The sequence below is a fragment of the Falco punctatus genome, assembly GCF_963210335.1.
Source record: "Falco punctatus genome assembly, chromosome: Z".
Classification (NCBI taxonomy): Eukaryota; Metazoa; Chordata; class Aves; order Falconiformes; family Falconidae; genus Falco; species Falco punctatus.
This window is the reverse complement of record NC_137586.1, coordinates 83691095-83718123: the sequence shown is the minus strand read 5'-3', so window position 1 is coordinate 83718123 and position 27029 is coordinate 83691095. Positions and strand designations below refer to the sequence as shown.

General features: G+C 41.7%; 1 protein-coding gene across 3 annotated transcripts in view; it reads left to right on the top strand.

The window, feature by feature from the left end:
• The window catches only part of ATG10 (autophagy related 10), a 99199-nt gene that overhangs the window by 66830 nt on the left and 5340 nt on the right, over window positions 1-27029 (top strand). For 2 of the 3 annotated variants that reach the window (XM_080372576.1, XM_080372575.1), the window contains exons 5-7: window positions 3728-3825; window positions 24682-24779; window positions 25068-25187. In XM_080372576.1, coding sequence (XP_080228702.1) covers window positions 3728-3825; window positions 24682-24779; window positions 25068-25187 — 316 coding nt within the window. The remainder of the gene's footprint in view (window positions 1-3727; window positions 3826-24681; window positions 24780-25067; window positions 25188-27029) is intronic. The other variant, XM_080372577.1, reaches the window with a different exon arrangement.

Genomic DNA, 27029 nt, shown 5'->3' with positions numbered 1-27029 from the left:
ATTTAACTATAATATGCTTAATGCTTCAATAATATTTGATCATTTCTGTAAATGAGATTAATGGTTAGAGTCAGAGTCATCAATTTCCTGTGTATGATCTGGATTTGCTAAAGTGTTATAAAAATTCACAGATACAAAGAAAGGTGTACAGAACAAGATCTAGAGTGGCAAATCAAATTTTGCATTAGAATGTGTGTTGTTCTAGATTTTCCATTTGGATTTCCTCTGGATTCTCTTTGCAGGTTGAATAAAAAACAGAAAATCACAAGTATGTATGGCATCTCATATTCATAGAATCACAGAACAGTTTGGGTTGGAAGGGACCTTAAAGACCATCTAGCTCCAACCCCCCTGCCGTGGGACACCCCCCCCATCCCAGGCTGCCCCCAGCCCCGTCCAGCCTGGCCTTGAGCCCCCCCAGGGATGGGGCACCCACAGCTGCTCCGGGCAGCCTGGGCCATCTCACCACCCTCGCCGTACAGAATTCCTTCCCAATATCGAATCTAAACCCACCCTCCTCCCGTCCCAAACCGTCGCCCCTCGTCCTGTCACTACAGGCCCCGGTAAAACATCTCTCTCCACCTTTCTCGTAAGCCCCCTTTATGGGTCAGGAGCCCACAAGAAGGTCTCCCCGGAGCCTTCTCTTCCCCAGGCTGGACAAGCCCAGCCCTCTCAGCCTGTCCTGACGGGAGAGGTGCTCCAGCCCCCTGACCATCTTCGTGGCCCGGCTCTGGACCCGCTCCAGCAGGTCCGTGTCTGTCCTGTGCCGAGGGCGCCGGGGCTGGACGCAGCGCTGCCGGGGGGTCTCACCACAGTGGAGCAGAGGGGCAGAGCCCCCTCCCTCGCCTGCTGGCCAGGCTGCGGGTGGCGCAGAGCCCGGGGTACAGCCGGCTCTCTGGGCTGCGAGCCACGTTGCTGGGTCATGCTGAGCTTGCCCACCAGCGCCCACAAGTCCTTCTCCTCAGGGCTGCTCTCAATCCGCTGTGCGCCCAGCCCGTGTTTGTGCTTGGGATTGCCCCGACCCACGTGCAGGACCTGGCACTCGGCCTGGTTGAACCTCACCAGGTCCGCACAGGCCCAGCTCTCCAGCCTGCCCAGCTCCCTCGGGACAGCATCCCCTCCCTCCAGCCTGTCGACCACCACCAGGCAGCTTGGTGGTGTCAGCAAACCTGCTGAGGGTGCGCTCGATCCCACTGCGAGTGTCGCCCACAGAGATGTTAAAACAGTGCTGGTCCCAGTACTGACCCCTGAGGTACACCACTCACCACTGGTCTCCACTTGGACATCAAGCCACTGGTTGCAACTCTTCAAGTGCAACCATTCAGCCAAGTCCTCGTCCACTGAGCAGTCTGTCTGTTAAATCCATGTGTCTCCAGTTCCGAGGCAAGGATGTCATGTGGGACAGTGTAAAATGCTTTGCACAAGTCCAGGTAGATGACACCAGTTGCTTTTCCCTCATCCACCAATGCTGTAACCATGTCATAGAAGGCCATCAAATTTGTCAGGCATGACTTGCCCGTAGAGAAGCCATGTTGGCTGTCACCAGTCACCTCCTTATTTTCCATGTGCCTTAGCATATCTTCTAGGAGGATCTGCTCCACGATCTTGCCAGGTACCAAGGTGAGACTGGCTGGCCTGTAGTTCCCTTGGTCTTCCTTATTTCCCTTCTTAAAAATGGGAGTTACATTTCCCTTTTTCCAGTCTGTGGGCCCCTCTTCCCTCCAGGGCTCTATCCCTTGGTACTCTACCAAGAAGATCCCTGCAGAGGCCAAAGTCTGCTCTCCTGAAGTCCAGGGTGTGGAGATTGCTGTGTACCTTCCTCACTGCCATGACTGCTCAAATATGATGGATAGTGGCCACTTCATCCACCAGTCCTCTCAGGACCCATGGGTGCATCCAATCAAGTCCCGTGGACTTCTGCACCTTCAGGTTCTTTAGACGCTCTCAAATTATATTGGGTGGTTCTTCATCCTCCCAGTCCCTGACTTCGCCTTCCGTGACTTGGGCAGTGTGGCTGGGCCATTTGATGGTGAGGACCGAGGCAAAAAAGTCATTAAGTACCTTAGCCTTCTCCATGTCCCAGGTAATCAGGTGTCCCATTTTCTTCTGGAGAGGGCTTACATTTTCCCTAGTCTTGCTTTTATCACTGACGTACCTACAGAAGCTTTTCTTGTTGCCCTTTGATGTCCCTGGCCAGATTTAATTCTGTCAGGGCTTTAGCTGTCCTAAGATGATCCCTGACTGCTTGGACAATTTCTCTGTAATCTTCCCAGGCTACCTGTCTTTGCTTCCAGCCTCTGTAGGCTTCCTTTTTGTGTTTGAGTTTGTCCAGTCGCTCCTTGTTCATCCATGCAGGCCTCTTGGCATTTTAACCTGACGACTTCTTTGTTGGGATGTCTTGCTGCTGAGCTTGGAGGGGGTGGTCCTTGAATATCAACCAGCTTTTTCTGGGCCCCTCTTCCCTCCAGGGCTCTATCCCTTGGTACTCTACCAAGAAGATCCCTGCAGAGGCCAAAGTCTGCTCTCCTGAAGTCCAGGGTGTGGAGCTTGCTGTGTACCTTCCTCACTGCCCTAAGGATCTTGAGTGCCACCATTTCATGGTCACCGCAGCCAAAGATTACCTGCACACAAGTGATCTGAACATAAATACATCCTTCTAAAGTTAACTTACGCTCTCATAACAAATTTCTTGGTAGATGTTAGACCATCTCCAGCACAGCTGTGGTATCTGCCATCGTAAGACAGAGGGCATGATGGTCTACCAGGTCTCACATTCATGAGGATGGCATAGTATAGCTAGTTAATATGCTGTTTACCCCTTCGGATACTTCATTTGCCACATGCTTCTGCTATATGGTGCTTATGTAAGTTCAGAACTTGATGCTTTTTTATAAATATGTGCTGAAAATAAGATAAAACAGAGACTGTAGGCAGCTGGTTTTAACTTATATCTAAACATGGCATTCAAATGTTAATTGGGTGAATAAATCTTGTTCATTTAACAGACATGAAAATGTCAGTGGAATAAAACTTTATCACAGGATAATGGTTTCTGACACCTAATAAATGCAAGATGAAGCTACTTATTGAAAGTAGATCAAAATATTCTGTTGCCGTTTGCCAAAAACAAATATTCAGGAAAAACTGACATGCTTGTTTTCTGAAGTGCTTGACACTAATATCATGGCTTAATTCTGACCATAATTCGCAACCAAAACCTGGTGCACCAATGCTATATAAATGCAACTCGATAAAAAACTATGGGCATGTAGGTTACCGAAACGCAGTAAACTTTTGTCTGCAGAATTTTGTTCCTTAGATTTTTTCCACTCACACTGTGAATTGCATGTATTTACATGAGACAGCTGTTCACGAAACTGTTTTGTGGTTTTAAATATGTCTTGTCCGAGCATTGTTACACAAAATTAGTTTAACTTCACACCTTACAACCAGAGCAGTAAGTTGTTACTCTCAGGTGACAGAGAAGAAAGCTGAACAGGGAATTTGGGGTAGTTTTATCAGCACCTTCAGTCAGGGTTTCAGCAATGCTGGTTTTGGAGTTACAGGGGCAGAAAGATGTCAGTCATGTTTTGCTGTTATTTTTTACATCTGCTTCCGGATAATCTGTATTTTCAGATTTACTTTTGCTATTCTGTATTAAAGATATAGCATGATTAAGAGCTTTAACTGTGGGTGGTTGTTTCCCTCTCCCCCCCCCCCCTCACAGATGGAAGACCTTTAACTCTGGATGAAATATGGAAGAGTGTTCATGCATGCTACCAGGCTTGTCTGCTGGAGGGGCCCTGGGACACTATTACACAGCAGGTGAGAAACCACTGGTCCTTTGCAGAATTGATGAATGCAATATATGCCTGGATCCTCAATGGACTTTTTCCCCTCCTGGACACAGATAAAATGCACAGAAGTCTTAACTGAGTTTGTGCTGAGCCAGTTACCAACAGTAGTTTTAGTCCTGAATTTTGAAGGATATGTAGGGGTTCATCATGTAAGACTTAACATGACAGTATCTCTCATTTAAAATACTTCTCCAAAGCTGGTCCTGCAAACTTCAGGCAATTTCTGAGTAGTCATGGAATTGAGTAAATACAAAAGTAGACTTATGTATCTAAGTAAAATATATTTGTGTGACATTTCATGGATTGTCTATTAATCAAATTACCAAAAAAGACTGTGTAATTTTCCATTTTAAATAGACCTGCAAACTCTGGGCTTGAAGGAGAGAAAATTGGTCTCTCAGTCAAATAATAAATTATTGCTGACTAATGTCTTGAAGAATCAGTAGTTAATGAATGCCATGTTTTAGAACAAGAAGCAGATTAGTAAACTCTGATATCACTGCCTTCTGTTAAAGCTATTCAAATCACTTTTATTTAAAGTGGTTTTAAGTCACCAGATCATTTCAGCAACAGTTCCCAGACTTGTGATGGCTGTCTTGAAAACAGTCATACTCGTTCAAGGAACAGTGAGATATGGTTCAAGCTGAATTCGTTGCTCTGGTTTCTTCCCTCGGCTCCAGGCCTCCAGCACGAGTTTGGACAAAGAACAGAGACTCTTTGGGTGCGAATTTGTTACCATCAGACAAAGATACTAATGTGTTCTTTCTTCCTCCCCTTTCCTTCCTTGACTTTTTGATTTTAGCTGATTCCAGGCACACAGGTCTCTTACTGTAGCAGATGGCACAACAGGGATGTAACCTCAACTGAATTCTGCAGGTGGTTCCTTAATTCAACTAATACAATTTAATTACAGGATGCCTATTTGTAGATGGTACTCAATTATGGGAATGCAAGCAGCACTCATGTTTTTGCAGCCACAAACTGTTATTTATGTTATAATAGCTCCCTGAGAACCTTACAAGCATTGGTTTTTTGATGTCTGCTGGACTTGTCTGATTTCCTGACTTGCCTGCTGCAGAATGAAGGTGAGAAGGTTAGGTTTTAATAAAATAATTTAATACGGTAGCAGATAACTGCGCAAGAAAAGTATTGTAGTTTAGATTTTTCAGTAAAATTTTACAATTTGTAGCTGAAGTTCCACATTTGCAGCTAAATCATGAATGTTTCTGCATAGAGAGCCAGAGGATTCGATTAACTTTGCCTTCACAGTTCCCACCTTCTTACATTCCTAGACCAGTAACTCTGTGGTCAGATGCTAGGTATCCCGTAGGGCTGACACCTATGGTATTTCCCAGGTGAGCTGTTCTGGCTTGTGGGTAGTTTATATTCCCACCTGCAAAAATGTACAGGGGAATCTGCTATGTGCACTCTAGAGGTAGTGTGCCTTCTCGATGCTCATATTATACTGTGGCCTGAAGCCATGTTCAGGCTCCTCTCTAGAAAGCACAATCTCTTTCTGTTTGTCTGCAACAGCCTGCAAGAACCTACAGCTCTGTATAGGTAATAAATCATAATGCAATACTACTGAGAATAAAGCATAAACAGTATGTTTGGAATGTGTAAAATCAGAGTGGTGGAAGCCAAAATGAAAACCAGGTCATTCCCACGCAGAGATTATTTTTACCTCTTAAGCAACAGTAAAGTAAAACTGTCCTGCATCTAATAACTAGAGATGTGTGTGAGATACTTACACTCAAAAACTTGCAGAAACAGGTTTTATGGCTGATAAAATGTGTAGAGTGCTGAACCTGTTGTCTTCGTGACACCTCTCCAGATGTGGTTCAGCCAACATGAGTCCAGTGACAAACACAAACGGAGATGTAAAGAAACAACAGCAAGTTGCCCATGAGCCAGCAGTGTGCCCGTGTGGCCAAGGTGGCTGTGGGATCCTGGGGGGCACGAGGAGGAGCGGGGCCAGCAGGTGGAGGGAGGTGAACCTGCCCCTCTGCTCCGCCCTGGTGGGGCCGCATCTGGAGTGTGTGCCCAGTGCCGGGCTGCCCAGTTCACCAGAGACATGGAACTGCTGGAGAGGGTCCAGCAGAAGCTACGAAGCTGATGAGGGGCCAGAGCATCTCCCTTACGAGGACGGGCTGAGAGAGCTGGGCCTGTGTAGCCTGGAGGAGACCGAGAGGGGATCTCATCAATGTCTATGAATGTCTTCAAGAGCAAGTGTCAAGAGAATGGGGCCAGGCTCTTTTCAGCGGTGCCCAGTGACAGGGCAAGGGGCAACGGGCACAAACTGCAGCCCAGGCAGTTCCACCTGAATACGAGGAAGAACTTCTTTACCTTGAGGGTGATATTAAGGTGACTTCCATTACATAAGATTACAAGCTAAGTTAAACTCTTTATCCTAGAGTAGTATAGACTATACTTCAGGCTGATAGCACAATACTGGAACTGCTGGCAGGTAGCAGAAGCCAGATAAATTGAGATCCTGTGGTAATTGCACTGCATGATTTGGAATTAGTTTACTTTTTTTCCTGTGCCATTTGTATGTACACCTTCTCCCTGAAGACCCTATACCAGTGGCTCAAGGACACTGAATTCCACTGACTTCAGTGAAGTTAGCCTGCTTTACATCAGTATTGAACTTGGTCCGAAGGCCCCAGCTGCATTCCTGGATTGCAAATGTACTTTCCCACATGACTACAAGGCCTCCAGGAAAGTGGCTTCAAGAGGTCTACAGTTTTGATTTTAGGTGAAAGCAGAAAGGCAGCAGGCAGCGAGAGTGCATTTGCTTATGGTCATTCAGTCAAGTGATAAGAGGGAATGTATTGTTTGTGGAAGCATGCATCTCTGGATGTATCAGAGCATCAGAGCAGAGAAGAGCACCAGTACAATTAGCGGGGTCAACGCTGTTGCGTTTTCAGTGTCAGCAGCCGCTAGTGCAACAAACACTTCCCCTTGTAAACTGAGAGATGCATACGCCAGTGCAACTGTAAAACAGCGGTAAAAATCAGAGTATTCTCAAAGGAATTATGAAAGACAATAAATTCATACTGTAAGCACTAGCCTGCAAGCCTCAGATCAAAGCAAGCGTTGGGTCTACAAGAAAAAGAGTACTTTTCTCCCCTCAAATGAATCAGGGTTCTGAACTGAAATACTGAGTTTTCTCTTCTCTTTCTGTTTTTCTGCTGACCCATTTTGTTATGTGGGTTAGGCTTTGCCTGCAGGGACACAGATCGTATAATGCAAGTCACTGGGCAAACTCACAAAGTCAGGCTTGAACTCTCAGTACACGTGAACAGCAGAGAGAGAAAAGGTTTAGGATTTTGCTCCAAAACAGATACAAATTTTAAATTCTAAAGCAATCCACCACTGAGAAGAAAAATCGAGCTTAGCATTGTTCACGTGTAATGTTCCTTAACTTTCAACTAGTGCTGATTTTGTACTTTGATTCAGTAATTGACAGATTAGGAAAAGAAAGTAACACTGCCTTTTTTTCTCTCAGATCCAGGATCTTACACTAATAATTTAGAACCTACATTCCATGTATGTTATGAAATGTGGGTGCCATGCCTGTACCCAGTTTTGATACAACTATATTTTGGCTTATAGTCTGTATGGTGAAATATAGCTGAGATCAAGAACCGACACATTGCCTAAGCTGCAAAAAATACAGCTTTTTGGCAATTACATTGCCAACCCCCCCCCAAATTTTAGGTAAAATTTGAACTTATTTATTTATTTATTATTATTGTGGAAAGTCACGCTCATTTTCAGAGAACGCATCTTCATATACTTTTACTGACTAGATTGTTTTTATTGCAAAAAGCAGAAGTCAGCTCATTACCTTCGTATAAATAAATCAACATGATAAGGTTGCATAGTATTTTATAATGATAATTGATAAATGGTGATGATTTAATTGCACTTCCTCTAGTAATAATCTTAAAATGCTCAAATGAAGTTCCTATGATTGGCTTTCTTGTGAGTTAAATCTCCCTGGAGTCTTCAGTCATCCCTTTTCTACATCCAGTGATAACTTGCTTTGGCTGTTTTAAATAATACAAATCAATTATAACACACAGCTGTTTAACAAAACTTCTAAATGTTGCTACAGGTCTCTGTGGGTGTTTCCTGATGGCTTATAATGACATCAATTGAGCACACCTGGTAAGATCTGTGTGAGCTGGAAGTAGCTTAATTCTGCAATGACAGGAAAATTAAGGAGTATTTATGGATTACTGTTGCATTTCAGAACTGTTGCCAATTGTGATTTTAGCTTCTTTTTACCAAGAGCTGGAAATGCAATTGCAGACATTGCATGCCCAACTCCTGAACAGTTTACTTGTTACTTGGTGGGTGCTTTCAAGGGTATCCTGTATGAGTTAATTCTCTTTACACGTTCTACACAAAAGAATGTCTCTTCACTTTTTTGCATTAATGGATTCTTTACAAGAAGCTCCCTTCCAAGTCCGTGTACCTTTCCTGAACTGCAGACAAATACAGCTTTCCTCAGTTGGATTTTCCCATTCAGCGTGACTTAGGGTGGAATCCCAGCCCTGCATCCCTCATACCACCATACTGGGTAACCTTCCAGGCCCCTCTGGCTGCCAGCCCTGGTGTTTTTCCTGACTGCACTGCTGTTTAAAAGTACTTATTAAGCCAGTTAAGTATCAGCTGTAAAGAGCTGGTAAGAGATCCAGATGTTTGGAAGAGGACAGGAGAAGACAACAGATGTCAGGTTGAGAGAGCTTGCAGATAGGGTGAAGGTAAAAATAACACTAGGGCTCCTGGGGAGATTTCAACTAATAGTGGAAAACAAAACCGAGACACATTCTCCAAAATCTCAGGCAAGTGTGTCCAGCTAAAAGAAAGTTACAGTAAATGGGAAGAAAAGCCTAGACAAAAGAATAAAGTAAGTTATTGTGGTAATGGATGGCAGCAAGAGACACATGTATTTTGCTTGCATGTACTCTGATATTCAGCAGAGAAATCCAGTACAGTTTTAGGTAAGTGTATAGTGGCATTGGGTAAAACATCTCAAACATAATGGTCCTTTGTGTAATGCAACAACAGATCCACCACATCAGTGTCCAGGTATAATACATCAGAGGCATAGTTAAATCGGCAGCATTCCAAAAGTGCCATGGTCAGATGCTAAGTGATGAGGCAATTTGAAAGGAAAAAAACACCAGAATTGGAAAAAGTTTCAAAAACAAGGAACAGAGAGTAGAGACTAGAAATGAAACAAGGGAGAGGGATCTTCCCGATTATAAAGGTGAACATACGGTAGTTATCAACTAGAAATTTAAAAAATAAAGGTAACTGAAGTTTAGTTAAGCTGTAAAGGCTACATTTTACTTTTTTATCATTTTGGAAATCTCCCCCAGGGTGAATGGGAGATGTGAAGCAGCAGAAAGTGACTGTGTGGTTATAGCCAGAACTTCAGTCTTGTAACTATGTAGTATTAGGTCCTTGCTGTAGAAGTTGCAAATACAGAGGACATAAGTACCTGACAATACCAGATTTTGTCCTCTTAAATTTTAGAAACCTGCTTTTCAAAATTATGGCCTGGTAATCACAAGGATTTAAGATCATAGTAACTTCACCAGGTACTATATACACACTTCCATGTAAGCTGTATGTATTATTGCACACAGCAGTAAAGCTGCTTTGAAAGTTTTAATGTATGTCTAGTGGCCAAACTTTCAAATAACGATTGAACCATTTAAAAATGTAAATAACAAAACTGAACAGACATGCTCAGCTTGTCTTAGTGAATCATATTTACGTTTTTTCCACTGCAAGGTAACTCATTGTCTGTGAAAAGCTTTGAGATGACAGTCTTCAAGACTGAAACTCTTTTTTTGTTAGAATGGGTATGGGATAGGTGTTGGTAGTACATTAATTTTCATCGTGGAGTGGCTAGGTGCTCCAAACCTATGAGGTACCTACATCAAGGACCAAGAGAATAATGTAGTCTCCACATCCAGTTAAGTTTTCTGCAGAGAGTGTGAAATGGTGCTGGACTGGTGATGTATACAGTTACCTATTAAAAGGTAGACTGAGATCCGTTTATTTACCAGGCACTTTCTGAAATTTGTTTAAGAGTTATAGAATATTTATTGCAGTGAAAAAATGGCTAAAGACACTAGTAATTTTTCATTCTTTCTTTGCCCTGATGGGTATTTATAGAAGTGTATACATAGTAGAATGACTTCAGCGGGAAGAAGTGAAGCATTCTGACCTCAGAGTACCATGTAGGTCAGTGGTGAGCTGCTCTCCTAGGAAGTCAAGAGATTTACTCTAAATCAAGCAGAAAAAAAATTTGAATCTAGGTCTCTTATGTCTCAGGTGAGTTTTCTACTTGCTTGTGGAGTAAAGGGGAGGTAGTAACTGCCTTCTCGTCTTTCTTTTTGATACGTTTGTGCAAGATCTGCTTTGGTAGGCATGCTGCATGAATGCCTACGGGCTACCTGCATTGCTGTCATAGACATACTCTGGGAGCCATATCAGGGCATAGGCCATAAACTGATCACCGTTTCAAGATGTAATTGTTTATGCACATGCCCAGTGACATAAATGTGTTTTGGGTTTTTTTTCTGTGGGGAGAGACAACACCAAGCAGCATGCATTTCTAAGACTACAGTGAAGCTGAGCAGTAATTTTAAGAATTTTAGATAGAAGCCCTTGAACATATATGCCCAAGCCCATTTTTTTATTCTTGTTGCTTGTGCAAGTCGATGTCTTCGTTATTTTTTGCCTGTGTGGAAGCAAACTAGCATGAGAATTTTAAAAGCCGATGAATGAACCTGGCCACAGTCAGTTCCAGGTATAACCAAAAATGTTAACAGTGTGATGTCCTAAAGCCTGACCTTCCCTTGAGAAAACAAAGTCATAAACACCACCCAAGTATATGTGCTAAGGCTTAATCAATGCTTAGTGATGATAGGATATAAAGTCAAACATCTGAGGATAGAAATCAAATTGCATTATTACAGGAGGCTTAACAGTTGGAAAATTGCCCAATAAAACAAGAAGGAAAGCTTGCTGACTTGAAGGTCCTGCAGAAATAGTCTAAAAAACTAATCTGTGAATCAGGGCTCGGAAAGATTGTGGAAATTACAGAGCATATGTGTCTGTACATCCCTCCCCCTCCTACCCTTTTTAGCCGAAACTGTTCAGATGCAGTTACTTCTACTATCAAAATGTGACTTAGAGGTGTGTGTGCAGGGCTTGGTTCTGGATTTGCCAACCATAAGTCAGCGTTTTGCTTGTTCAGTGCTTTGCTGTCACTTCAGAAGAAGACATTCAGATCGTTCTGATACTGACGGTAAATGCAGCAGTTTGTGAGGACAGTGCAAAGCCTCTACATTGTATTAACTCAGATCTTCTGCCAGTCTGGAATTCTGCTTCCAGAAGGGTGAAAAAAACCTTCTGGATTCTTAAGAATGATGCATTTCTGTGGTTGCATTGATTTTGTTACTCTGCCACTCCATCTTCTCATAACACTTGTTTTTCATGAGCCTCCTTCATGGCACTGCAGAAAAGGTAAACCTAGTAGTCTTATGAATAGTGATCTGTGCAAATACACTTCCCTTCAAAGTTTATTTGTCCTTTGTTGTGTTCCTGCAGTTCTATAACCTTGCATAAATGCTTAAATATGGCAGATCATTGTTGTCTATGCAGTGGTCTATTAAAAGATCCTCTAGAGCGCTTCAAGTCTTTGCTTAAAGGCTCACCTTAAAATAAAAAACTATAGACTGTTGATACCGATACTAGTCAAGTGAAGACTGAAAGGCATTCCGCTGGTTTCCTTCTTCATTGTTCACGCAACTTCAGGTGCAGACTGTATAACCCTTTTTGGAGTCCTCATCTACAATGAATAAAGCTGTTTCCATTTGCTAATAGCACTTCTGCTACAAAAAGGGATGAGTTAGCGACTCTGTCCCACAGTGTACTGGATCTTAAGTTTCAGGGTAGTAAGTGATAAGGAATTCTGTGTCTCTGAGAATCCAAGTCTCTGAGGAATGTTGTTTTCCTCAACATTCATTTCTCAGTTTTGTCTGAGGTGGGTGTTTCTTTTCTGTCATTTGATACTTAGCAGGTAGCTGTAATATAATTTCTGTTACATGTCCATTCTGTCATATACAAAGTAGTCAACCAAACCTAAACTACCCAAATTACAGCACAGAACTGCACTATTTCAATATTTATCCAGGGTCTGCTCTTTTTCAATATGTAGTTAAGAATCTGGAAGATGTATTCTTTATAGTACTTCAATAATCCTGTCCATTACATCACTTAATTTATAGCAGTGTTAACAGAAAAATCAATAAACATTATTTCTAAAATGTCAAGGATGTTAATGATGTGATTTAAAAAAGGAAAAGGATTCAAAACTCTGAACAGAACACATTGATGTAGTCTTGTAGAGGCACATCTTGCTGAAACTGTGGTAGGGAGGATTTAAATCATTATGGCTCAGTCATCTTGAAAAATGTGTGTAGGTCGCTATTCTTAGACATACAAATCTTTCTTGCCATATTGTGGGATTTTGCTAAGTGGGGGAGACTGTATACAGTATATCTTAACAGAAGGTTGCTAAGATCGCTCTTAAATCATTTTGAGTCATATCAACAGTTGCTATGGAACCCCTGCTAATATTTTTGGAAAATTATTAGTACAACTTCCTGAGGAAAGGGAGTCTTACCAGTATTGATTAGAAAGCTGTTTCACAGAAAAAAATCTAAGAATGAGAAGGCTGGGCAAATGCTTATTTCCAAATAAAATTTTCTGTCATGTATTGAACTTCTGTGGTTTAAACCAAGCAGTAGTATTGTACAAGCTAGCGAGTAGGTTTATGTTAAAACTAAGCATTAATTAATATTGTGTAGCTGCCCTACAGTTTAATCATGCTTTTCCCAGTAAGGCTTTATGGACATAAACTTAGTCTGACCAGTTTCATAGGAGGAAAAGATCAAATAGTGGACTGATAATAAATGATGTAGAGTAAATACAGAGGTGTAATGGCTAATTTACATGTAGAGAGAAAAAGCAGTAGGAGAATCTGGGTGCCAGTTTCTGGGGCACAGTTCAGGGTAGACTTTCAAGCACTGGTACTGTTGTTACTTGAGTTGATCAGCTATTCTGAAATGAAGAGATGACACTATTTTCCAGACAGATACATAATTAATAGAACAAATTGCAATCTAATAGTATTGATTTTTTTCTATTTCTGTAGAAAAACTTTTCAGTGCTACACACTGCATTTATCTCGCAGTGACTTTGCTCTCACAGAGCTTCCCGGCAGAGATTTTGTGGAATAAGTTGTAATAGCATGTTCCCTCCCTGGTCTGGCATTTCCCCTTGTATGCTGCGGTGGGTTGCTCTTCTGTCTTTCCCCTGCTACAACCTCTAACAATTCACTACTGGAATGAAGCTGGTTACTGACTTGTAACTGAATACCCCTTATTGAATGTTTTTTGTGAGAAATTATAAAATACACAACAACATTGACTGCACAGTATGAAAGAAGTGGATATCATATGTGAGGCATTTAGCTCCATTTGAAAGGCAGTTGGTATGGTCACAAAGCATTGATAACTTTGTAACGCATTCCCTTTTTGTTTTCTGCAGCAAGGGCTTTTGGCAGGTGGGGTTGGTTGTTGGTTTTTTTTGTAATTAATAAAAAAAAGTATTCTAGGTGCTATTTAAATGTGAGTTAGGTATCCGTGTTAACAGAAAGCAGTTTGTACTTAAGCGCCTGTGCACTCAGGTTTTGAAAGTAGATGGTATCAGCAGTTCAGAAGCATTTAGACAAATTCATGAGACCACTTGTGGATGGACCACAGTAGATGCAAAATTACCAGGAAGGAATGTGTCCTCCGTCATCCTTAGTAATGCAGACGTGCTGGAGCAGTACAGGGGCAGTTGACCACAGAAAGAGGCCAGACTTGTATTCTCCCAAAATAGCTTTTCCAACTGCTGCGGATGGAGTCAGGATGCATTGCTAGATGGGCTGTTGGGGCAATCCAGTCAGTCACTTAAGTTTTTAAGGCAGTCTGGGGTTCAAAAAAACAAGGAAGTGAATTCTTCCAAGGAGGTGAAATTACTCTGTGTAGTCAGACTTGTATATGAAGCTGTATACAATCTCCAAGGATCACAAAACCGGCTGGAAGTCAGCTGGAGTCCCTTTTTGGCGCCTCTGTTGGTGTATTGTGTTTCTAACTGCACAGCAGCCTGGTTGAAGAATAAGGAGAACGACCACCCAAAATCCCAGTGCAGAATGGGCACTGTGGCTCCTGTAGGAATGGTGGGTTCAAGCTCCCATAAGCTGCAGCTCTTCTGTGCTCTCAGGAGAAAGCTTGGTGTTTCAGTCATGTGTTGACTGAGACACTGATGTGATCAGAGTCTTTTAAACTCTGAACGACCATTTCAGTGTCCTTTTGACATTTTCTGTTGCCCGCCTTTTTCATAGCAGCATTTGTTGTTCTGGTGGTTTGCTAATCCCTGTTCTAACCTCTGACTCCACCAGCCGTGCTGCGTACAGAGAACCGTAAGTACATTGGGGAAACTTGTGGCAGAACCGACTGTTTATAGCTTTATATTGAATCTGTCATTAGAGGAATCACCATGAATACTGACAGTCCTACAATGTCTTTGTTAGAACATTGGGTATTCAGTTTCGGTAGTGATTCAAAGTACTTGGTCCAACGAACGTTATTTCAAATGACAGGTAATACAAGGTGCTTTGACTGGAGGAGGGGAGCACAGACATCGGCTGCTGCAGGGAAAGAGGATGAGCAAAGAAAGTCTTCCCTTGGCCTGAACTCGAGGGTTGAGTCACAGTTCTGCGGACATGCCATTGCCTCCTTATATCTGATACTGTTAAATTAGTGTTCTGCTCTGCTGCAGCAGAAATTTGCTTTCCACATTACCTTGTGGTAATTGTCTGTCTTCCGACTGTTACAGCTATCAGTCATACTACCTTCTTGATAAACAGTAAAGAGAGAAGACAGGAATATATGGCTTCCTGTTTGCTGGTTACACTATTTCAAACTCAGAAGTCTTACGAAATCTCTCTTCCCAATATCTTTTTGTCCAGGATTTCCCGGGTTTATAAAACAAACCCTTTTGGGGCACATTTGTCAAATGCCAGTATGGATTTTTTTTCTTAATTTACCATTTTTTAATCAGGGTAGGAAATCTGTCTCCAATATCTTTCCCATACTTCCACAGCTTGTTGGATCGTTCAGTTTTGCACCTTAGATGAATCTCATAACTTAAGAACAGATTTTAAATAGTAATTAATTAAGACTATATGCTACATAAGTAAAATGGTGACAACTGAATTAATCTTATTTTGGCAAGCATGGAAGAAGAATCATCTGTTTATTTTCTTAGGAAAATGGCTGAGATGCCATTTCTTGACAATATAACTATGGACCTGCCAATTTTTAACTATAAAGTTTTCTCAAAGAATCCAAAATGCAAGTTACATGCTTGTGAGAAGTTTAAGCTTTAAAAATGTAGCTTGGTCTGAGCGTCACCTAGTGCTTTGATTCCTCTTGTTGTTAAAATTTTTAATTCAAATCTTACTTTATATATATGTGTGTATATATATATACACACACACACATAAATATAGAAATATATACTAGCAGTGTTGGCTGTTCTTAATTAATGTTGTGCTTGTCCTGCATGATTACCTCTTAGGTATGCCTTTGAAAGGGTCCTGTTAGCTATTCAGTAGCTTTTAAAAAATAATGAGATTATGAACTGTAAAAAAGGATCACCATCCTCTCAGAACTGTAAATATTCTATAATCACAGAGATTTTGGGGATGAAATACAAAATAGGTCTTGGTCATCTAGTTATTATATTTATGTTCTGTAGTATCAAGTATTACAGTAGTAAGTTAGCTCTGCACAAAAAGCACATTTGTACATCAGGTCTTACGGCAGTCCTCTGTTGTTATCATTCTCCTAGTTACAGAAATCACTATATAGAGAATGTATTTATCTCTTGAGTACACCTAAAATAGGAAGGCCTTGAAGATGCAGAGTAAACTGAAGTAAAACTTCTGATTTAAAACCATTTCCATCTGCCACCTTTGAAAGCACTTTACTGCTGGCAAACTGGCTTTGTCTGTGACTTTCTAACTTGCACTGCGCGTTGTACAGGAGAAGTAAAGCTGTCTTCGAAGATAGTGAATAGAGCTATTGTTCCTCTTTCGGATGTACCCTGATAGTTCTGATAGCTTTAAAAATGGAAAAGCAAGATTGATGTTTTTGTGGCATCAAACTGTAGACATGCTCAGCTGTCACATTCAGCAGAAGCTGCAGCTGTCAATGTAAGTAGCAATAAGTTAGCAATATAGAAGTGATGTGAGGTCTGTCCGAATGAAAAGATGGTTTTATCGCAAGCTGTAGTCAAGAGGCAGCAATGAGGCTGTGGTCAGCCAGGCTTAATTACATTAGCAGGGTTTTCGTTTACGAGAAGAGCAGTTTGTGCCATGAAGTGTTTATTTCTTCAGAACCTGCACTTCTACGTTTGTGGCCACGATGGATTTGAAACAGCGGGTACAAAGAGGTAGATGTCGTTCGTCTTAAGAAAGTTCTGGCTGCGTTAAGTGTCCTGGTATGTTTGTGTTGTAGGATGTGCCAAAGTGACTCCGTTTTCCTCAGAAAAACTTAGCCGTTTCATTTGTTGCCTCTTCAGCTTGGACTTCATATTTGATGAAATAAGGATAGGATCCAGCTTAGTTGGCTGTGTGGCGTTAGTAGTAGTGAAATATTGATAAAAACTTGTCTCTAAAGTTAGTTGGTATGTCTTTCGAAATACACAAGGAACAGATAGATTAAATCATAAGGGCAATTGCAACAGCTCTTCTGCAAAGAACTTGAGCATAAATCAAAATCCCTCTGCAGCCTTCTTCTCAAAAAAGATGTTCAGTAATGACAGAAATTTGCTTTTTTTGGTCTAGTTTGCACTTATTTGTCTCATCGGGGTCCCTTCAAGTTTTCCCTTGCTTAGTAGCATTGCAGATTTATTTTGATTGTCTAAGAAAATGCAGGAGAACAGCGGTAGTTGCATTTTCGTAGTCATTCTTCAGCACCCGTTACAGACAGAAGTAGGTTGTTTCATCTTCAATGGGCTTAGCAGTGGGAGTGCTTCTCCCGGTTTTATGGCGAAGTTACAGAAACTTTCCTCACTTTTTATCAGTAGAATGGCTTGGCTTCTGCTTGTAAATTGAAATCAAGGTGACTATAAATATGTTACCTGTCCCAGATAATAAACTGTGTCCCATGCCCCCAAGGATAAATAGCTTTTTTGGAGCTGATGACTTTTTTTTAAGCTTTTTTTGGAGCTGATGTCTATTACAGCAAGCACATTTCTTTCAAGAGCCATTTTGCCTTTTCTGATTTCTTTTTTCTGTTTTTTTTTTCCAATTACAATTTCTCTGTAACCAATATCAATCCTATTAATAAAACATTATTTTTATGAATGGCTGCATTAATAGAAATGTTGTGACCTGTGTCAGTAGAATGGAGAAGCCCTATAGAGTTACTATCCTAACAACAGCTTTGTTACTATGATCTATGTCTTCTGTCAGGATGATAAAAGTTCCCTGTGTAATTATAGTTCCTTAACATTGCGTCTGCTACATAGTGATTCCGTAGTAATAGAGTTTCTGTTGTAGTAATTCCATCATTAGGGGAAAATCTTCTGTGTGAAGAAGACGGGAGAAGTTTGGAACATTTTTCTAGTGACAGCTGTGGCTGTCCTGTTGCCTTTGCAATCACCATTACCAGTCCTTGTAAACACAACACGCATATACTCATCTGGCTTCAGTGCTCAGGCTTAAAGTCTCCCTAGACCTCATTCATAAAAACATTACTCAGTTTTTACACCTGAACCTGAGAACATGTGTAATTTAAGCATAAAGTAATCCTTTTGACTTCAAGTTTAAGTTCCACGTGTGCACAGTTACTCTTCTGGTCGTGGGACACACAGTCAATCTGGAGAACATGATTTTATTACTTCCTTTCTCAATGAGTAGACTTAGGTTTTATTAAAAAGTAAGTTATTATTGATGTATATAAAAATAAGGGATGAAAAAGAGATAAGACTGTGATTTCAAGAACATAAAATATTTATAGTATCTTGAGTGAAGGATTTTTACTTAAAAACAGGCATTTGTTTCGGTAACCGTGGTCAAAAATTGGTGAAAAGGGAAGAGCATGCAACTTATTTATTCATTGCATCACTATTTCCATTTCCCTAAAAAAGAGATGATAGGGGACATGTTTTATTAATCCTGCCACCTTTTTCTGATCTGATGACTGGAATTGTGAATGATGCTGGGAAAGCGTCTGAAAAGAATTGGTCCTGGCTGTGGTGTTTGGTGGTAGTATCCTGCGTGAAAGTTTTGAAACCCCTCCATGAATGTATTTTTTCAAAGCAACATCATGCAGACTGGATGGGAGAAGAGGCAGTTTCAGGCACAAATCCATTTTGCACTACCATAAATGTTATGATGGATGCTTGAAGGCAGTTTAATGTAGCACTGGAGAAAATAGAAGCCATTACTACTGGAAGAACTCCAGTAATGACAGAGAAAATAAATGGTGTAGTTACAAGAGATGTATTGACAACAAAATATCTGCTGGCTGCGGGAGAGAACAGCAGGTACAGTACAGATACCTACAGGCAATTACCTGAAGTAATACTTATTTTTAGTTTAAATCTGACATGGATAGGATTTCCTATAGGCACTGCTTGATAGAATGTCATAATCCAATCTGACAGGCATTTTAGACTTAATTATACTTACACTTAGGAACTACCCAATCTTTGCTACAGTTCATATTCATGTCTTAACGTTTCACTGTACTGCAGAGGAGAGAGGATGAAATTAGTTTTTTACACCTTAACTTGTGATGACCCTGTGAGGGGCAGTCCAGTTTCATTAGTAAGTGATGACGGGACAGGTGAAGGATGGTTGATCAAACCTTCACTCACATCCATGATGGACTTCGTGGGAAGAGGCCTTCGTACACCACACAGTAATAGCTGCTGCTCAGCTGAAATGTTTTCAGTGCTCTGGGAACCTGCAGCATTCATTTTTTGTGGCTCAAGCGTACTATCTAACATAAACCTCAGTGGAAGAGGTCTAAGCTCACCAGTTTAACCTCACAACTGAGGCAGCTCAGCGACTGTGCACAGATGGCTGTAGTTGCGCAGCTAACAAGCAGTAAGCTGTTGTGCTGCCAGTGCTCAGTCACGTCCAATCTTGTGTGGCATTCCTAAACGTAACTACATTCATTTTCGATCTGCCCAAACAGACATTTCACATCTTTCATCCATCTCTCTCTTGTATGGTTTTGTATGGGAAGAGTTGAGGTCACATCTACAGAGATGGGTACAAAACATACATTGTTGCCAAGTCTTCCTTCAAGTCAGCTAGTGAAGACGTTTTTCTACAGAAAAAGCAAAAAAAGCATTTTGAGTTTTCAGATTCAATGGAGCTAATGGCTGCCTGTAAAAGTTTTATTTCCCATGAAAGTTGGGTCAGACTCAGAGGGATATGCAGATGTATGATGGACTCCAGTGTACGGTGCTGAACAGTGTTAAGTATCAGCCTCATACACAGATGGATACAAGATCATAGAGGTACAAGAAAATAATGCTGTTGATTTCAAATAAACTGTATGTCAGTGTTATTACTGTCCAGAAGAGCTGTGGCAACCTGCAAATGGGTTCTTGCTGTACAATGCCAGCGAGTAATTGTGAGAATTGATTTGAAACTCTCACGCATTACTCTCTAAAATGCATTGCTACATGACCAACTGGAAAAAGATTAATTGTAAACTAGAAGTGGTAACACTCTTTTACACTCTTTAAAGTGTTTGTTGTTTGTTTTTTTTTTCCCATGGAGTCCTAGTAGGACTTCATATTTTTCATGTAACTGGCTTACATATCAGGCTAGCTGAAGGCTAGTGTTGCTGCCTTAATATTTTGCTCAGGATACATTGCACTGCGTGTGGAATATCATCATTCCACCAGATGACTGCAGCAGGTAGTAAATATGCTCATGAAGCTGGTGCAGCACAAATTTTCATTCATTCTCACACCTTTGATAGTGTTTGAGAAGGACTCAGGATTCACTGCACTGGCGATCCACAGCGCTCTCTCAGGGCATGCCATGAGCAGTGGAAGTGCGAGTTTCCTGATTTTCCTGACTTCAGAGCTGACCTGCAGGGACTTGCCCCTGTGGTGGCAAGGTAAACCAACATCTTCAGTTCTGGACTCACCTGCAGTGACCACCAGCATGGGCACTAATTAATGGCACTTTGACTGTGTGAAACTTGACAGTTGCATGTACAGCTGTTGCACAGTGATGAGTTCTGGCTGCCACCAGCCCAGGACACATCTGAGCTGGTGACCTGGCAATGAAAAGGCTGTGTAGCCCGTTACCAATTCTGAAATCGTTGAGGGCTTTGATAACTTCTGCATTTTTATTGGCAGCTGTCTGGTACTTCCTCCTCAGAGATGCTGGGTCAGGGATTTCACCTTGAGTATACATTAAAGCCTCATGGGGACGCCATTATACACAGGATATGGAATTTAGGATTTGGCTGAATCAGATCTGATGCTCTCAGAGTGTCTTCCCTGATCCTCAACAGCTCTTCCATGCCTCAGTCTTTTCCCTTTTTAGAGACTCCTGCTTAATGGGTCTTACCTCAGGATTTCTTTTAATCTCTTAAGCTTTTGTGTTTCTCCTAGCAGTGTGTGACAATACTCCTAGCTTTCAGGTTTTAAATAAATAGCATGGCTTTGCAGTTTCATACCTTTTGTTTAGGGTAAGAAGATACATGCAGCAAACTTACTGAAAAAAATCTTGACTTTGGACACAGCTGTTTTGCATGACATGGTGCCTGTGGACTTTCAGTGCTGAAGGATCAGTGTGGTAATGAACTCAGTTTTCTGGATTAGAGGTAAACAAGTAAGTGACAGTGCTCTGTTTTCAAAAATACCCGGCTAAATTGAAATCAAAGCAGCTCATCCTGAATGTCCAGACATGCAGCTTTAGTGCACATGCCGTTCTCAGAGCCTGGCCAAGGAGCAGCATGGATTTAGCTAAACCCCGGGGTCATTTCATTGTTGCAGTTCAAAATTCTGTGGATTATATTGAGATTTACACCAGCCTGGAACAGCTGTTACTTCAGGATGTGTATGAAGTAACCCTTGATAATTTGAAGAACTAGGAGACAAGCTAGGAAGACGGTTCGACTAGCCAAGACCAAGTGTCCTCAGAGCCTTCGGGATTAACCCAGAAGCTGATCGCTGGGTCCTGTAGCCAAAACCTCTGCCTTTACATCCACTGGATCTGGAGGGGAAGAAAGAGCCTTCCACCTGTTGAAGAAGAATGGAGGAGAGAGTGCAGGGAGTTCAGAGCGTTAAACAGATTTTACCTCTATCACATGCTTGTGAGTTGCAGACTAATGTCAAAGATGGTGGGACCAAGCATGTTACCCTTTTGAAAAACAGTAGTAATGCGCTCTGCTTTTTCATACAGACATCTAATTGTTAGAGTTTGGGAATTTTTTAGCATCACTCTGTCATGTTGTAAGAAGAGGAAGGACTACATGAAGAAAGATGTAGAATGTAAAGTTAGTAAGCTATTTAAACATCTAGTCTGGCCTCCATTTGTCACTCACTGGTGGTTTGCTGAAGCAAGAAGTGCAGGACAGAATCAAATAGCAGGCAGCAGGATGGTTGGGAGTGACTTCAGGCAGAATATTCAGTATTTGGAATTATTTTTATACCTTGATTGTCGTGGTTTAACCCCACCTGGCAACCCAGCACCACGCAGCCAGTCGCTTACTCCCCCTCACTCGGAGGGAGGGGGAGGAGAATCGGAAAGGAATGTAAAAGTCAAGGGTGGAGATAAGAACAATTTAATAATTTAAACAGAATAAAGAGGTAAGAACAACAATAATAATAATAATAATAATAACAACAATAATAATTATAACAAAATGGAAAGGTGGGGGAAAAGGGTAAAGCAAAAGCCGCGCACGCAAGCCAAGCCAAGCAGGGAATTCCTTCCCCACGCCCCACGGGCAGGCAGGCTCAGCCATCCCAGGGCAGCCGGGCTCCATCACGTAACGGGTACTCGGGAAGACAAACGCCATAATGCCAAATGTCCCCCCTTCCTTCTCCTTCCCCCGGTGTATATACTCGGCATGACGTCCCACGGTATGGAATCCCTCTCCGGCTGGCTTGGGTCACCTGTCCTGGCTGTGTCCCCTCCCCATGTCCCGTGCCCCCCCAGCCCTCTGGCTGGCAGGGCCCAGGAAACTGAAAAGCCCTTGATTTAGTAGAAACATCACCAGCAACAACTAAAACCATCAGTGTCCTGTCAACGCTGTTCTCCCATCAGAGCCAAAACACAGCAGCGTACCAACTACTAAGAAGAAAATTAACTCCATCCCAGCTGAAACCAGGACACTTGTCGGTGCTGTCACTTAATGCCCAGATTATCTTCTCTGTTCTTTCTGGGAGTGTGTGGTACATCTTTATCGTCTTTCTTTGTGTGAGGATGTTGGCTGAAACTGCTGCCTCAGTCTACTTTTTTTCTTCTTTGCCTAATAGTTTTGTAAATATTGTTAACTATTTTTAGTACTATCTTTGAGGAATACCATTGGCATAATCTTTGCATTTTCTAGAATTATTTGGAGACATAAGCTGATTTAAGATAGAAGATAATTAGAAAGGATTTTTAATCCAAACTACTACTTTTTCTAAACAGAAAACAGCATCAGTTCACTTTTACCAACAGCAGATGGTAGCATTCTTGCACGAGTTACCTGTTCGCACTGCAGTGTACAATAATGCTATCTGAACATTATTTTTTTATGTTCTAGAGCTTCTGGAAGTTTTTTAAAGTTCTCTTAGACATAAAATGATTGATCATCATGGATACATCTTCAGCATGAGCCAAGTGTCCTTCAGCTGTAAGAGACCCTGTTTAATATTTAATAATATAAAACATGTCCTATTTCTGAACATGACAGGCTATGATATGTTTTTTGTTTCTAGGCAAGGAGTTGGAAAAAGGGTTTTTACTGTGTAGAAGGAAGACTTCATAAGCATCTTCTCTTCAGTGCAGGCAATTTACAACATGCCAAGATGAAATGGCATCACAGAATTAGGGTAGTCTGGCTACAGTTTTATCAGCTTGGACAAGGGAAGTCTGTGTTGGAGCATCAATGTAGTATTTCTTCTTTGTCATCAGGAGACAGAGCCACATAAGAGGCACATCTAAGGAAAAGGGTCTTTACCCAGGTCAGTAGGTTAGTTGAATTGCATTTGCTATAGATAAAAGTGAAGGAATAGTGCCATGTAAAGTTATTTTACGACTGTCAAGTGTGCCTGCAATTCAGAAAAGGTTGGGATAATATGTTTATGGTGCTTTTTTGTGTTTTGGTGTTTTTTTTCCCCTAGACACATTAATCCTCGTAGTCAGTCCCTGCTGTGGCTCTGGTGAGTAGCATAGCGTAGTAAGTCAGGCTGACACAGCTGAATGGGGAACGGCGTGCAGAGGTGGTGACGCTGCTGTTTTCTCCATCGTGGCCCGTGCCTGCTTCTCCCCACCCTGCCGCCTTGTGTTGTGTGCAGCTCAGCTCTGGCAGAGTCTTGGGCTCAGCAGTGTCTAAGCACAGCCTGTGCTTGGCTGTGAACAGGCTATCACGACGTTTCATACGTGACATCTTTCTTGTCTGGAATCCCATTCCAGCCATCCCCTGCCGTGCCGTTATGCCCCTTATTGCACAAGGGGACAAGGTAGGGTTTGTTTAAGTACTAGCAGTGACCTCGGCAGCGTTAAAGGAAAATCACTTCCCTAGGGCATGGTGTGTTAGACAGATATGCTGATCTTGTGGTATCATCCATGTAGGAGCTGATGAGATCACTGTTACAGCTTTGCATCGAGTGCAGGCTTGATTAAGTCAGAACACATATGCTGTTCAAGTGCTGGCTGGAGATGAAAGTGAAAGCTTTATGGAGCATTGGATTGAGTTTTCAGCAGCACTGTGTGCAGTGTGAAGGTAGAGAGGAACAGACAGGGCCTTGTCATGTTGTAGGGAGTGTGTCTGACTGCAAACTCTGTCACTAAATGATGTTCTTTCCTGAGGATGGTTTGACTGGGCTTCTTGAAGAACGTCTGTTCTAGGACATTTTTCTATAGAATAGTCTAAAATGAGGATGTGCCACCTAGTGGAATTTAAAGACACCTTGAGAGCTCTTCTTTCTTGCTCCCCCTCAAACCCTCAGGTTGCAAATTAAAGCATGCTTACTTCCCAGCACCAGTCTGAGAATATACAAGGATAAGGCGTCAAGGATTTTAAAGAACCTTTCCATGGAGTGGATTTGTTTTCTGTATTACATATCGTAATATGATGTGTAATATCCATATCAGACACAGATCAGATACTTGTTTACACAATAGTTTTGCCTACTTGCATTCAGGCAATGCTGATACAGTAACTTCACTTCTGCAAACCATTAGATTTTAACTAAAACGGTGGCATAACCTGGTTGGTGATCTTATTTCCCTTTCAAGATAGGAGAATATGGTCTCAGTTATTAATTTGTCATGACTATCAGTAAAAGAGCAATGTGGGCTAGACTCCGAAATGAGAAAAGTTGCATCAAGGATTAATTGGACCTTGCTTTCTCTTTTCCAAATGCATATGGTGTCTTTTCTGTCTTCTTCTTGTGTAGTAAATCAACTGATATTCCCTCGTAGGAGCACCCCATACTTGGGCAGCCGTTTTTTGTTCTGCACCCCTGCCGGACTAATGAATTCATCTCTTCTGTACTGAGCAGTTCACGGAAACACGACAGGTGAGAAATGCTACTGTGCCGTGCAAGGTTTTATGCAATGCAGATAAAGTAAATCAGCTAGGAAGTAGAAATGGTCAAAACAATTTCCTTGGTCCAAATAAGCAGAATAAGAGTCTGTATTGTCACCTAAGGGCTGAAAGTTGAATTGCATTTGCTATAGATAAAAGTGAAGGAATAGTGCCGTGTAAAGTTATTTTATGACTGTCAAGTGTGCCGGCAATTCAGAAAAGGTTGGGATAATATGTTTATGGTGCTTTTTTGTGTTTTGTTGTTTTTTTTTTCCCCTAGACACATAAATTACATCACTTTGTGGCTTAGTACTGTAGGCCCAGTTGTGGGTCTCAATCTGCCCATGAGTTATGCAAAACTAGCACCAGAGCAGGATACAAATGATGATTCAGTTGAAAGGTAAGAAAATGAAATTACCTTTTTTCTTTCCCATCCTTCTGTGAAATTTAAAAGTTCAGATATCTGGCAAAAGTATTGTCTTCTCTTTTGGAGCTCTTGGTTCAGCTCATTTGTGGGTGCCCCATCCCTGGCAGTGTTCAAGGCCAGGCTGGATGGGGCTTGGAGCAACCTGCATAAGGTGTCCCTGCCCATGGCAAGGGGGTTGGAACTAGATGACCTTTAATGTCCTTTTCCACCCAAACCTTTCTATGATTCTATTACTTAGAACTCAACTTTCGATATTTTGCTTACATGGCTGCCTTACGTACTTTGGAATGAAAAATTGCGCTGAGAGAGATGTGCTTGGCACATTGCTGGCAACCTTCATGATTGTCACAAGGTCCCTGATAATCCCACAGTCTTTCTTAGGTGTGTAAAAGCATTTTATAGTGGTCCCTCCAGCACATGGGTGGTGGTGTGATCTAACATAAGTCTGCTACAATGATTTTAATTTCATCGCCTTTTTTCTGTTCGATGTTGCCACTTCAGACCTCTGAGCTGAAAGACAGATGATGGCTAGCTCTTGTAAAGTTACTGCAGATTTTCCTAGGGATGAAATCAATTACAGGAATCCTTCCGGACTGGTAAGAAATGCAGTGTGGAAAGATGACTGTTCCTGGTTGTTTCTCTGGCAAGAACTTGCCTGGTTACAGTAGAAGACCTAATAGTTGGTTGCAGTTGTAATTAAAACTCTCAGGCACCACCAAGACCTGAGCTCCCTTGTGATTGCGTTGGCCCCCTGAAGTCACTTATTTCCTGCCGTCTGTTTTGCTGTGGTTGTGGCCTTAGTAAGACCACGCAAATGCGCAAGCCTATGGTTCCTTGACACAGAGCCGAGACACTGGGTTTGGATCTGCTGAACTTAGCTACTAAAAATCACGGCTCTAGAAAATCTACACCATCTGTGGGGATATTTACAGCAAAATACATGGAGGATGTGGTTTAAGCTTGTGGCAATCAGTGTATGGGCTGAGACTGCTTCACCTAGGGACCACCTTCTCTACCACCCTCGTGTGCAGCACCGCACACAGAATATCCCAATCCGAGGACTGAATAATACTTTCCTGAGGATATTTTGTGTACATCATGCTTCAGGGAACAAACAGGATCAGGATTGTAGACAGAGTACTTGCAGTCTACATCTGACTAAGCATGTACAGTTCTAGAATTCAAGGTGCCTAATGCTAGCGTATGAGAACATCTGGCTTTTCTGTGCTTCACTGCCTCCAAAGGAAGCTTTGCTATACCCTGTGAGAGTTACTGTTGTAGTCAATTAATATTTCTCATTGTACTAGGAGTTGTTCACAGGTTTAGTCCCTATCGTGCAGTCTTTATGCAAGCCTCCTCTGACAGCTGTTGATTTTTGGGCAAGTAGAAATTGCATGGTCGTGCAATCAGTGAAAACCAGATTAGAAGTAACTTTCATACAAGTTGTCTTGGATTCTTTTCAGATCACATTTTATTTGTAGTATAAAACAGACCGCAGGTCCTGAGCAGTGGAGATGGAATTACAAATCTTACTTTTTATGTTCAGCAATATGTCACTTGCATACAGAGTCTAATGGATGCCACATCAGAGCTGGAAATGTGAAATGCATTGGGTTTCAGATTCTGGAGTTTTAGGTATTTTGATTGGTTGCATATTTTTAACTTGCATCGTGTGTTATTGGTGAATTGAAATACCATACAGTCTTTAAAATTCTATTGGTATGTAGTTATTTTGCCAGCCATTTGGAATTAATAATGAAAACACATAATTTGTCTAATTCTGGATCATAACAATCTGAAAAGTCACTTTTCTGT